Source organism: Mytilus edulis, chromosome 1, assembly GCF_963676685.1.
Source record: "Mytilus edulis chromosome 1, xbMytEdul2.2, whole genome shotgun sequence".
Taxonomy (NCBI): Eukaryota; Metazoa; Mollusca; class Bivalvia; order Mytilida; family Mytilidae; genus Mytilus; species Mytilus edulis.
Genome location: NC_092344.1, coordinates 120,719,154 through 120,733,406, shown reverse-complemented (window position 1 = coordinate 120,733,406; position 14,253 = coordinate 120,719,154). Strand labels below are relative to the sequence as shown.

At 30.4% G+C, this 14,253-nt stretch overlaps 1 protein-coding gene across 48 annotated transcripts in view; it reads left to right on the top strand.

Annotated features, from left to right (window-relative positions):
- Window positions 1–12,836, top strand: part of LOC139503822 (polypyrimidine tract-binding protein 1-like) — an 88,224-nt gene extending 75,388 nt beyond the window's left edge. For 9 of the 48 annotated variants that reach the window (XM_071293800.1, XM_071293790.1, XM_071293808.1 and 6 more), the window contains 15 exons: window positions 250–381; window positions 974–1,025; window positions 1,620–1,678; window positions 2,365–2,530; window positions 2,663–2,683; window positions 3,888–3,992; window positions 4,563–4,622; window positions 6,135–6,334; window positions 7,837–7,870; window positions 8,163–8,255; window positions 8,926–9,023; window positions 9,463–9,581; window positions 9,988–10,062; window positions 10,553–10,616; window positions 11,230–12,836. In XM_071293800.1, the coding sequence (XP_071149901.1) occupies window positions 250–381; window positions 974–1,025; window positions 1,620–1,678; window positions 2,365–2,530; window positions 2,663–2,683; window positions 3,888–3,992; window positions 4,563–4,622; window positions 6,135–6,334; window positions 7,837–7,870; window positions 8,163–8,255; window positions 8,926–9,023; window positions 9,463–9,581; window positions 9,988–10,062; window positions 10,553–10,616; window positions 11,230–11,298 (1,347 nt within the window). In that variant the 3' untranslated portion in view covers window positions 11,299–12,836. The remainder of the gene's footprint in view (window positions 1–249; window positions 382–973; window positions 1,026–1,619; window positions 1,679–2,364; window positions 2,531–2,662; window positions 2,684–3,887; window positions 3,993–4,562; window positions 4,623–6,134; window positions 6,335–7,836; window positions 7,871–8,162; window positions 8,256–8,925; window positions 9,024–9,462; window positions 9,582–9,987; window positions 10,063–10,552; window positions 10,617–11,229) is intronic. The other 39 variants (XM_071293857.1, XM_071293850.1, XM_071293876.1 and 36 more) reach the window with 6 other exon arrangements.
- The last annotated feature ends 1,417 nt before the right edge of the window (window positions 12,837–14,253 follow it).

The following is a 14,253-nucleotide window of genomic DNA, read 5'->3' as shown; positions in this document are numbered from 1 at the left end:
TTTAACCTTTATAAATTGTCAAAATATGGAAGAAATTTTCCAAATTAAATTTTTCAATAAAAGACGTTATTTTAAGGAGCCTTTACTTAATTTTATTTGAGTGAATGTCAATAAGTTTACGTATAAATATTACACTTTAAATTAGTTTGAACTGAATGCACTGTATAAATGTATTGATTAATGGTATGCTTGGAATGTTACGATGGTTCTTGAAATATAATTAAATTGATAAATTGTTTATGTTTTTAGAATGCTACAGCAAAAGCAGCGCTCCAAGCAGCTCAGCAAGTGACAATGGGTGGAACAGACTGTGAAAAGAAAGTACTCAGGGTTATAGTGGAGAATCTGGTTTATCCGGTCACTATTGATGTTTTACACACGGTAAGAGATAATGTTGTTGGCAAACGTTTTGATGAGATGATGGAGCAAACAAGTTCTTCAAAAACAGCAGCTGCACAAAAGTACAAATATTAAGATTTAAATCAATTTAATAACAAACAACTCCCACTAAAAGGTTCACTCTGATTTCCAGCATCCATCAATACATACATGCCATCCATCTTTTATCAGAATTATTATTGACTTGTTATTAAAATTTCCCAGAGCATCCATCCTATTAGAGTAATGTTTTAACCTACAGTAAATAGTAGAATATTGAGTTTATCTGGTCTCCAATAATGTTTTACCTAGAATGAATATCAGAAAATCTGGTTAATCAAATCCCCTTGTTGATTGGGTAAATAGCAGAAAATTATTTTTATTTGGTCACCATAGGAACACTTTTTTGAGGTGACCTATATGATACAAAAACTTTCTAATGATTTTAAATGTTTGAATTTATTAAAACTTGTCTCGTCACATTGACTGACAAGTACTGGATTTGATGTAAAAGAAATACAATTTACCAATATCCACATAATTTCATTGTGTTTTCATGCTTTTATATTAAACAACGTTATTTCTTTATTTACAGATATTTTGCAAATTCGGAAAAGTACAGAAAATGATCATATTTACCAAAAATAGTAAGTTTTTTTAAATTTTTATGCCCCACCTACAATAGTAGAGGGGCATTATGTTTTCTGGTCTGTAGGTCCGTTTGTTCGTTCATTCATCCCGCTTCAGGTTAAAGTTTTTGGTCAAGGTAGTTTTTAATGAAGTTGAAGTCCAATCAACTTGAAACTTAGTACACATCTTCCTTATGATATGATCTTTCTAATTTTAATGCCAAATTAGACTTTTTACCCCAATTTCACGGTCCAGGGAACATAGAAAATGATAGTGCAAGTGGGGCATCCTTATACTGGGGACACATTCTTGTTTAGTCTCATTTTAACGACTCAATACATACATATTATATACCATACTATTGATATAATGTTTAAGTTTTCTTTGAATGTATTCACAGTTCTATTTGTCTTCATATCTAGATTAGATAATCATAAATATGTTGTACCTCAGTTATGGTCAAATTTAAATTGAGAATAGAAATGGAGAATGTGTCAAAGAGACAACAACCAAACATTTTTGCTTATTGGCCATGATACCAGCATAAAATATGATGACATATGAATCTGATGAAATGAAATGTATAAGTCTATGTTATTATTATTTTTCAGACACATTCCAGGCATTGATACAGTATTGTGACAGTATCTCTGCAAGCTCATCAAAATTAGTAAGTGTTGATAAAAAACATGTCTTCAGATATATCAGGACTTTCAATGTATTTAAAAACATCAAAATTAGTAAGTGTTGATAAAAAAACAGATATATCAGAACTTTCAATGTATTTGAAAACATCAAAATTAGTTAGTGTTGATAAAACAAGATATATCAGAACTTTCAATGCATTTAAAAACAGACTTTGCACTTAATCAGGATGCTGATCACAAACATATTATATAACCAGAAGATTTGTAGAAACATATGTCAGAGTCAATAAGGTTGATAAATGTTAATGTTTTTACATAAATGATGTATTTTAACTATCATTATAAACTAAAGGTCAAAATTGAAAGAACTGAATAGTCATCAGCTTGGAAAAGTAATAAGAAAGATAAGAATATGAAGATTTTTTTCTCAGTAAAAAGGATAAGGATGTTAAACTTGTAAAAATAGGTGCTGTTATGAGTATTAGTTATAACATGTAATCAATACAACAGAAAATTTGAATTATCTCTAATGGACAAAGGTAGATAACTCATTCCCAATTCTCTTCTCAAATCACTTTTTTCTTCTTTTCAAATTTTGTAATACACTAATTGTTTTTTTCTATCATGTTTATTTTCTGTTTTTTAAAGTCCTTGGATAATCAGAACATCTGATTGTTTTTTCTATTGTATATTTATTTTTTGTTTTTAGTCGTTGGATAATCAGAACATCTACAATGGCTGCTGTACGCTGAGAATAGACTACTCCAAACTGAACACATTGAATGTGAAGTATAACAATGATAAAAGTCGAGATTTCACTAATCCTAATCTTCCATCAGGTGAAAGTGGTGGCATGGATCCAAACATGTATGGAGGTAATTGTCAGATTTTGTGGGTTTATTAGATAAGGGCTAGATTTGCTAGAAATATTTCTATCTTTCTCATTATTTGATGCATACAGTTTTGAATAACTCTGGATTTTGTATTTTCTTTCTTTCCATGTATAGAAGACTACCCAAGAGAGAGAAGTATGTCATCGTTTGTTGTGTTAAGATTTTAGTTATTCCATGTATTAAATGCATCTGAATCCATGAAGCTTATTTAGTTTTGGAGCACGTCCCACATTTATCAGTTGCATGTTAAAAAGTCAAAATCACAAGCTATCATTCACGAACACTCAAATATATTGGCTTCAATTGTATATGTACATGGAATACTTGTTTATGTTTGGAGGAATGAAAATAACGCTGGTATTAGGATGTAAGGATTGCTAAATGGACTAACTGGTGCTTAAAGTTATCGCCCCTTGTAAGGCTTGTCCCCTGCAACATGACTAAAGCAGAGAAAACATAATACTGCCTCAAGACTTATATTTTAGTTACCTCCCTAAATTGGGGATTAAGAAATTTATCTGTTATCTATATTTCTTTTTTCCTGTCAATTTAATGACTTGTTTAACATAATAATTGTAACTAGTTATTGCCATTTCTTATGGAGTCTGAAATGATCATATTTGGTATGGTAAGAGAGATTAAGTATGAGGAATCTAAAAGTGGTTTTGCCGGAACACCTTAAATGAAAGATAAAAATAGTTTCGAGCTATTTGTAGCTAACATCGGACATTTATAAATATTTTATTATACCAATAGTAAAGACACTTCAGTGATAATATATTTGATAATTGAATATTTGTAAAAGAAATAAAAAAGGGGAAAATTCAAAATTAATTTACAAAATTTTAGTTTTGTTAGCTATCATTTTGAACTAGGACCTTTAGAAACAAAAGTTTACGGTCAATTTTCCAGATAATTTCAGTTACTTTTATTGTGTATAATATAAGACTTTGTCTTAACAATGTAATGTTGGAAGTAAAGTTAAATTAGTTTTTGTTTTAACGTTGGACTTGTGCTTCATGTGAGATTTGCTTAACAAGTGCTTTTTGCTTCAACTGTTGGCCTTTATGATCAATTAATCCCTATAATGTATGTACAATGTAACTTATGACAACAGGACATAACAAGATAAATGTCAGCCAACATTGAAGACTACAGATAAAATTCAAGATGGCTGCTTTGTAATCAATATATCAACCTTACCAACCACTTTCCTGCTTAATTAGGCACATCACAACATTGCTTTTATATTTAGCTTTTTGGTTTTGAGTTTATTTTCTAGTTAATATGAATTATTTGTAGTTTTTAATAATCGCATGATAATATGTAATTACTAAAGGTGCCCCGAGTATAGTGACGTCAGCGTATATCCCTGGTGTTGGACCAGCTCCACTAACGGCCTATGGTGCCGCTGCAGCTGCGGCAGGAGGCTCACCGGTTTATGGTACAGCAATTTCACGATTTTTCTCTGTCTCTATTTCTATCTTGACAGCATGCGTCATTTTAGATGTTTTGTAACATATAGCAGCTTTTGATAGAATGCAGACTTACTAACACATATCTCCCTCTTTTCCTGTCATCCTTGCAATGTTATGCTGCCAAATGGTGATGTTCATAATCAAACTTAATCACAGTTCAATATTTCAGTCACTTGTTTAAAGTTCACAGCTAACATTTGTCAAATGTTTTTCAATAAAGTGAATTTTCACATATCTATTGACTTCAAAAATACTGTAGACAGTGATAGTTATTAGAAAGTTTTTGTTATTCTCAGAAAAAAAGCCCATTATCTTAGATTCATCTGTACGACCTAAAAATTTACATTTTAAAATTCCAATTAAAAAAGAAAATTTGTCAAAATAACGTAAGACTTTTCTGGGTAGATATTGTTGTACAAGAGTAAAGTAAGGATGACAACATATGCTTCCCTTGTAGTGCAGCATATCTTAGCATGTATTTGACACGATAAGCTTTTCATGTCATTTGACTGTGATCTTACTTTCTTCTCCTACAGCTCAGAACTATGGAGGGGGCATGTCGGGTGGTCCAAACTTTGGAGGGGGCATGTCAGGTGGTAAGTCTATCTTTCTTCTATTTCTCTGATGACAGTTTCTTTTAAGCACAGTGAACTATAGCAAGGTTTGCTTTATTGATTGATAAATCATCTCTTCAATCTGCATGATATAGTGAAACCTGTCTATAACCAACCATTTTCAGATTGACCAGGTGTCCACATTATACAGGTTATATTGCTGAAGAATATACCTGTTATATACTGATAGCAGGGTAGTCTTAAACAGGTTTCATGTAGTATCATAAAATGATGTGGATGTGATATGTGACAGAAAAATGGCCACTTTTAGTTCAGATTTTACGTATTATTATAGCCAGTAGAAGAAAGATTAAGTCCAATAAGAATTACTTAGTCGTTGAAAATTGCTTCCTTAAAGAAAGAGTTTGATGTTGCTGGCTTTAGTCTTATTACATAAAATCAATAATTCCTATTTCTTAAGTTACAATCAGATGTTTTAGAAGAAAATTTCTACAGGTGAAGATAAGACTTATTTTTACCTGAAGAAAAGGATTTCTTTGAATTATTAAAAAGAGTGAAGTATTGACTTGTTCACTGTGCTTATATTGTAACTGTCTTATCTTATGTGTCTTATTATATATATAGTTTGATCTATCGTTAATGATATGTTATTTGTCTAGCCATTTATTTTTAAAAGCCCCTTGTGTATACGAGAAGAAACTGCTTTATACTTTACATCAAATCTGTTATATTCATCATTGTTAAAAAAAAAAGAAGACTTGGGGGAGTTGTTTAATGTACAAAATATGAAAATATATACTGTAAATATAGTATCAATACAAATAAAAAATAGAGGCTGTATTTATTGTATGTAATCTAAAATAATAAAAGATATTCTAGACAAATTACATGCTTATTTTCTGATTGATTTATGTCATCTGATTAATGTAATTGTATCATACAAATATTGGTAGTTATTCTTTATCATTATTATTGATTTACCATATAAAAAAAAAATCTGTAAGAGCCTAAAAGTCCTAATTAATTATATTGACAGCTATCATGATTGCATCAGCAGGACATCTCTCAAAACCTATTTATACAGGTGTTTGGCTTGTTTCTATATACCGGGGATTTATGTTTTTTCATATATTGATATAAAAAAAAAATTAAGTAATTAAGCCTACTATAAATTTGTCTGTCTTTGAACACGTAAATTAGTACTCACCAAAATCATAAAATCCACAAAAATAAGAACCCTATTATACTATGGATCTGCAAAGTATTTACAAGAATATCAAAAGAAAATGAAACATTTGGTGAAGCAAGTTAAACAATTGACAAGATCTAATGAGATTCCTAGATTTTCAATGACATAATCATAAAACTACATTCATAAAAAGTAAGCAGTGCTATCAATGACTTTATTAGATCATTTTAGAGACAGGTAACCATCAAATCTTATTGAAAATGTTTAGATGTTTGGTTTTACTGATGAATTTATTTAAGTATGTTTGTTAATATAACTGATGTAGTAACTTGTTTATTTTGTAGCTCAGATACCAGGCCTAGGAATGGCTCAGATGGCTGGACCCCGTGGTATGGGCGGTATGGCTGGGATGGGCGGTATGGGAGGTATGGGGATGAACGTGCCCATGGGTATGAACGTAGGCATGCCAATGATGGGACAGATGGCACAGATGGCAGGACAGGCAGGCAATGCTGTACTCCTCGTTTCAAACCTTGATGAACAGGTTTGTAGACATATATAGATATAACCTCTCTATGCTAAACATTTCTCATGTGTGCAGTATTACTAGTTGTCTATAGGGTGAAATGGTATAGGGCAATATCCAGGACAAACAAATACACATGTTTTTACTAGTCCAGAAAAGTTGTCTAGCGTTTAATTCAGATAAGTAGTTGAAAACTAATCAAAATATACGATATTGGGTAGTTAATATCAAAAGCATAGAACTTCTTAATTTAATAATTAAACACATTAACCAATAAAAAGGATTCCTTTTTTGCTTTATTTTACATTAAGGGGAAAGATAAAACATGTGTATTTGTTACAGTTCAGGTTATATATGTAAAAGCACAATCAATGTTCTATTTCATTATATGGTTTATATCAGATTAATATTTACAATCTTTGCTTGAAAGGGTTATAGTTTAAAACTTGCTGTATAAATAGAGCAGGTCACTATGTAGGCCTCTAGAGCGGTCACTTTTTAAGTGTCAGATTTCGTGTAGAAATACTATTGATAGAATTCTTACCACTGCATCTTTATAGTAATTTCTTTGTTATTGTGAAACTCCTGTTAACTATGTTTTCACCATCTTTGCTTAAAGGATAATTCCTTCATTCAAAGTTAACTGCTTTAGTTTTTGTTAATCCACTAGCTTATTAATTCCTCAAATCATCATGGAGGTGTCACAGTTGATCTTCATTTCTTGAATTCTTTCTGTTTTTTTTCTGTAAATTTACCCCAATAAAATACCTGGTCATAATAAAACAAATTTAAAGTTAACAGGAGTTTTAAATAATAGATGCAATTACTCTGTGTTCTAATAAAGTAATGTGACTTTGGCATGTTAGACCAGGCATGCTAACCAAGCTTTATTATTACACAGATGCTAGGACATTTAAAGATAAATATGTTAATGCTGTCAGGTTCTAAGTTACAATGGAAAATACCCTTTATACTCATTTAGAAGAAATGAATTTATATTGAAAGTTAAAAAAAAGTTTGTTTTATGAATTTACAATATTAGTAAATAAATGTGTTATAATTGTGTTATAGTTCATCTGTGACTTAGAACCTACTTCTGTATTGATGTTCAAACCCAGATTATGTTAAAAATGCTTTTATTATGTAATATTTTCCTTTCTGTGCTAAATAATATCTTTACTTTGATATTGAACTGTGTTGTTATTCCTGAAATTCTCTTTGGCCTTTTGGAAAATAGTATTAAAAGCTAGTGGTGGTTTATATACTGGGTTTATGTGTAATTAGCATGTAACATCTGCATGATTTATTTTGTGATTTTAATGATGATGTATTTTAACTAATCATACACTGTAATGTTTATTGTTAATCACCAGATCGTTTCAGGTTTAATACAAGATTAATTTTTTCCCGTTTTTTTCTTTTTTTTCCTGTTCCCACTTATGCTGATCCATGTGGATTCTTCTCTTCGACACTGAATCTTCATCTGTCGCTATACGTCTGCTTCCCTTTCAACACTATAGATGGTCACGCCCGATGCTCTCTTTACCCTTTTTGGTACGTTTATAAGCACTTCTTATTTTTTCATTATTTCTCAGTAGATTAATTATAGACTTAGCAATAAACTTTATCCTTTTCGATATTATATCAGAAATTATATTCATGCATATGCAGATATCAATATATATACTAAACAGTTATTTTGTTCAGCTTAATGATAATTGGATCTTTTTACTTTTAACTTTTATTGCTTGTTTTTTTCATCTGCCAGTATAATTTAAATTCTCTGCCATCTTGCTTTATTTTGAACTTCTGTTGAATGACGACATGTTTTACTGCTTTCCAATAGGTGTATACGGGGATGTACATCGTGTGAAGATTTTGTTCAACAAAAAAGATAATGCACTAGTCCAAATGGCCGAGCCACATCAGGCACAGCTTGGTAAGTTATATATATAAACATTTGTTATCAATTAAATATTATAAAATTTATTGTCATATTCTTATTTAAGTTATATAAGTGAACGTTTGTTATCCATTGAAATACTATAAAATTTACTGTCGTATCCTTATTAATGCAAAAAAATTATTTTCCATAACAACATTCTAAAAGTTTCATATTTTACACCTAATCTTGTTTTTCAACAAAAAACCACAAATACAAAATTGATGATTGATATCTGTTCCACTAAATGTCCAGTGGCAAATATGTACTTCTTACAAATTCAAGACTTGAACAAATTAACAACATGGAAAATAAAAATTAACATACTGATACAAATTATGACACCTATAAGAGCCTACAGTCAAGTAAAATACACAATATGGCAGGGTTAATGGGTTTATTTTAAAGTTCATATTATAAAGTTTTATGTTTGTCTTATCTTGACATAGCATGGTGCTAATGAGGAGGTTTATAAACTACATTTATTGTAACTTAAGAACACATTGTTAACATCTAAAGGCAAAACTCAAGTTTGTACAGATAATACCTTTCTCTTCTTGTATTCATTTTCTACTACTATGTTTGTCAATTTTATTAAAATGTACTATTTTGAGTAAAATAATTGGATGTATTACAATTGTTATCAAAACTGTGTTTTTGTTTTCAGCAATTGCTCATTTAGATAAAGTAAAAGTTTGGGGAAAACCAATCAGAGTAACTCAGTCAAAACATGCAGTGGTACAGATGCCCAAAGAAGGACAACCCGTAAGTTTAGCAAAATTTATCTTTTATAAAAAAAAAATGATTCTTGACTTTTTGTTAAAAATTTGAATCTTCTTTTTAATCATGTTCAAGGTTATTAAATGATAAAATTGAGGTAAAGATAAAACTGTTTTTATAATGTTATGCATTGTGGGGGTCATAAAAATACCAGGCATCCATCTGTCTGTCCAATCTAGTAAGTGCTCTCACTGGAAAAATTCATGCCAGATTTTTTTAATTATCCTTGGAAATAAGATATATGGAAAATAAAGTTGTAAGCAATCATAAATATATATCTTCTGATATATTTATTAAAAGAGTGAAAAGAATATATAGTAATTGCCATTGGGCAGATCAAGTATATTGCAACTTTTTGAACATTTGAAAGCTGTTCTTTTGTTAAAAGAAATATATTACAATTAATAAGATTTCTTTGTTTCAGGATGCTGGTTTAACAAAAGATTTCACAAATTCACAACTTCACAGATTCAAACGTCCAGGTTCTAAGAACTGTCAGAACATCTTCCCTCCATCAGGGGTGCTTCATTTATCAAACATTCCGTAAGTACATGCTTATACAGAGTAGATTGATTTGTGAGGGGTTATGAATATCTGTTAGATGTATGATTATAACCCTGTGAGTGTGATCATTTGTTGTTGGAACTCATCAGTTTATTGAAAACATAAAGTTTATTTTCCTCTTTTCCTCTTTACTATTCAACAGATCATATTTTCAGTGACGATACTGTTAAAAAGAGTGCAAGGTTCTTATGTGTGAAATTAAGTCACAGCAAATGGAACGAAAAATCTATAGCAATAATTAGCAAGGAATTCTTTTTCATAACAATGGTTTTCAACATTGAAAGGAATAAATATGATAATGTGTTTTTTTTGCTGCATTTTTTATTTACTTTGTATTAAAATAAATATACCTGTAAAATTAATGTTAAATTCTTCTTCATTTCAGAGCAAATGTTACAGAGGAGGAATTAAAGGAAGCTTTCCAACAACATGGCAATGTGGTAGCATTCAAATTTTTCCCGTAAGTAATGCTAATCAAGAAGATTTGTTTGCAGTTAAACTGATGCAGCAAATATTACATGTATTATCAAGATTCACATTTTAATGGTGTAAGAATTCACCTTGCTATCTCACAAAATAACAGTCCACATTACTCAAACCACACACACTGACCCCAGGAGACCAGCCTTTGTTCTTATTCAAAACAATGTGCTTTTTCAAGAAGCATTTTAAATCCTTAATTTGAGTTTTAAAGATTTAAGCCACATCCTTGGTTATAATAATGAGCTAGATTAAAGTTACTGCCAACAATTTTTTTCAGAATCGTGCATGTTCTTAGAATATTTGAGAAATGTGAAACTTCAGACAGAAATTTTGTGATAACTCAGTTATAGTTCCAGATGCAAACTGTATGCTGACCTCTTCAGATATTTGTGTCTAAGTTCCTGTCTTAAATAGATTAATATGACATTTTGTGTACAATTCTTATATTGTCTTCTCTTTATTAACAGCAAAGACAGAAAAATGGCCCTGATACAAATGGACTCACCTGATGAATCAGTCACAGCTCTAATCGTAAGTTTTTAACATCGTGGAAATTTTCATGCGACCATGGTTATTCAGTTTTACTCTAGTAACATCCATGAATAATTTTCAGTTCTCCAACATTAGCTTGCCTCAACCAAATGTTATGAAACTTGTACACAATGTTATTACCACCTAACAAATATCAACTACAAACTTGGACAGTTATAGAGTTATGTTCCTTTGTGAAATATTCCTAAATTTGCCATTGCTACTTAAGTTTGCCTCAGTCAAAGATTATGAAACTATTACAAAATGCTTGTTACTTACAAACACAGATCTAGTTTGAAATTGGGTGGCATCACTTTCACTGTTCTCAAGTTATGCCCCCTTGTAAATTGAGAAAAAATTCTGAATTTGCTGCATCCGTGTCCCATGGACACATTCTTCATTTTAATGTTAAGCAGTACAACTGAAATATGATTATATGAACAGCTTTTGTGTATGTTCATCATGCCTTTTATGTAAAAATTTTAAAGATATAAGTATTCACCACTGATATCACTTAGAAATGAAGTTAGTAATTTGTCATTTTAGAATGTTTTCATAGGAATTTTGAAATTTTAAGTGAGAGAAAAATAACTATATTTGTTGTATTTTGCAGGCTATGCACAACTATCCTCTGAGTGAATCAAATCACTTACGGGTGTCATTTACAAAGTCAACAATCTAAAGAGCATCAACACTGTTTAGAGTTTTCCCACTCACAAGTACCAAGATGGAGAAGTGCCTTTTGTGACATTTGTTATTGAACTGTTGCCATGGAAATGGCTAGAAAATGTGCAATGATCTCATAATGGGATTGTAGTTACATTGGCAGCAATGCAGTATATACAAAGTGCTCTGACCATATGTTTTGTTGCCAAGGATATTTTTGTTGTCATAATTTTTATAGTTATTTTCCATCGCCATTTGTTTCCCTGTTGAGAAGTTTATTGTTTAGTTGTATTAAGTACGTTTTTTTTATGTTGTTATTGTCCCAGGAACTACATATGATTTATCCTCAGAAGAAATCCATGCAATTTATTTTCATTGATATAATTTTCAACAGGGAAATAAAACCTATTTGTTTTGGTACTATCATACCTTATATTGGTGATAACTCTGAACAGTGAAATCTGTTTCTCCAAAAACTTAAAGGAAATATTGTAGTATTAGATTGGACCAAGACTGTTTGTGTTTTTGGTGAGACAGATTTAAACAGTTATAGAAACTAGTGTTAGCTCATGAAACCTCATTTTACTGTTATTTTTGCATCAGATTCATTGTTAAAGAATTATAAAGGTTTGGATATATTACATATATTTTTGCATTTTTACAAATATATTCAGTGGGGACATGAACCAGGGTGGGACATATTTTGTTATTTTGTTAATGTCCTTGTGTGAGCACAGGTCAAGGTCATGCAATATGAAGCAGTCATTTTGACCTTCAATTTAGATGCACTCTGAAATTATAATGACTGAAATCTTGCAATTTTGTAATAATTGTGTGACCTTGACCTGTAAATTGATATCAACATGAGGTGCTTGCTTCATGTCATTCCAATATGGTTCATGTTTATGTCGTGAGATTACATGTTTTTTTATGTTTTCAAGTCAATCAAGTTCTGAATTTATGTAATACAATCAATTATGTTAATTTTATTGTTTATTTTTTTGTTAGCAGTAATGTGACATGACAGTTATCTCCCCTTTTCTTTTCCAACCAAAGATTTGAAGCAGTAAAAAAATATACAAAAATGACCAAATACCTCTTGGGTTTTATTTTACTTTTTGTAGAAGTTTTTTGTTACAATTACTGGGGTCTTTACATAACAAACATTTTTACTAGTTGATAAATATTTGGCAAATTAAGTTTATTCCATATTCAGGTATATTTCTTACAAAATCTGAATAGTAGAGTTCCCATGACAATTTAAGACTTTAGAAAAGAGTAATTTATTTGTTTTTAGAAATTAGAAATATCAAAATGCAAAAGATCTGTTTTCCGATCCATTTAAAAGTAATTCATGTGCCTATCAAATATGGGATCATGTTTTTGTAACTTTTTTATGAAAACTGAAGAAATGTTTGTTTTTATTTATTAAACTGCATCTTCCATTTTTTGAAGTGCAGGAATGTTATGGCTTTGTTACCAACTAAGTCATTTATTTTTTAAGATCTTGTATAATGTATGAAAAAACATTTTGTAATAAAACATCTAAATGACCCTTTTGTTTTGTGATTTGGTGTAAATAACTTTTTGTCTGTCATCTATTTGTAACTATATGTTTGTCTTTTCTCTATTGCCTTTGTCTGCCTATCTTTTGATGTATATTTTCTGTTTTATTCTTGATTTCCTGATACTAATGATATTTCTGCTAAATTCAAAATTTTCTGTACTAATTTTATCTTTTGGACGATTTCTATAGTTCTAACATTTTTTTCTAAATTCAAACTTTGTCTTTAAATATTTTGTAATTTTAAAGATAAACTGACTGTTCTGATGCCTATTTTTCAACTAATTGCCTTCAGGAACGTACAGTGCATCTATTATTAAGATAAAAATGGCTGACAGTGGTAATTGGAAATGCTATTAACACTTTACCACTCTGTATTGTAGGATAGCTTATATCATTAAACTTCTTAGATGTGGGAATCTCTTTTCATCTTATTCTTTTCTTTTTACCTATAAAATCAGAAGGTCTTATAATCTTGTGGATGAACAAGTCAGTGAACCATTTGGATTCAAACTTCACTTTTGAATTATGAATATATTTAATTTAACAGAAAATTATTCATGTGAAATTGTACAAATATGAAAAACTAGATTATAAGACCTCTGATTATTGCACTTGCTTTATCCAACTGCATTCATTGATCTGATTACCAATTCTTATGCACTCAAGCTACATAGTGGTTTGGGTATCTATTCATTCTTTTATATGAACAATATGTGTTATCTCAAGTTTCCTTCCTGTAATTAACCCTAGCCAAGGATCTGTGAGACAGATTGAGATGCATGAGTTGTCTCCACTTGAGTATATATGTAGGACTCTAAAGTGCGATGGTACTCTAAACTTTGATGGTCACGCTAAAGTGCGATGGTCTGCGCTAAAGTATGATGGTTGTTTGTTTGCCAAAGTGCGATGAAACAAAAGAGAAAGGTTCAAGGGCACTAATGTTAAAAACAAGTCTTTTTGAAAAATTTAGTTTGCTATGATACTAGTATAACATATAATGAAATAGGCTATTACTTTACCGGTAGTCTTATGTCACTGTTTCTAAAAATTTAGAAGACTGACCTAGTAATAATTGCTAAAAAGGTTATTTAGGTGTCACTAAATACTATATTTCCTTCAAATGAATTTTAAACAATGCAGGCGTATTGGATTGATTGTTGGTTGCTTAACGTCCAGTGACAAATATTTCATGCACGACAAGGGGAGTATTGGATAATTGATGTAGCTTGCCGTTTACACAGCCTATTAATGTAAACACATACCCTTGTCAGTTGTAATTACAAAATTCGGTCATTGTCGGAATAAATAAATAAAAATATACAAGCTTTAATTTAAATACGAGAGAAAGGGGTTGTTATTCGAGCTTTCCCCTTTTTCGTAGCCAGTATTAATACATGTTATATT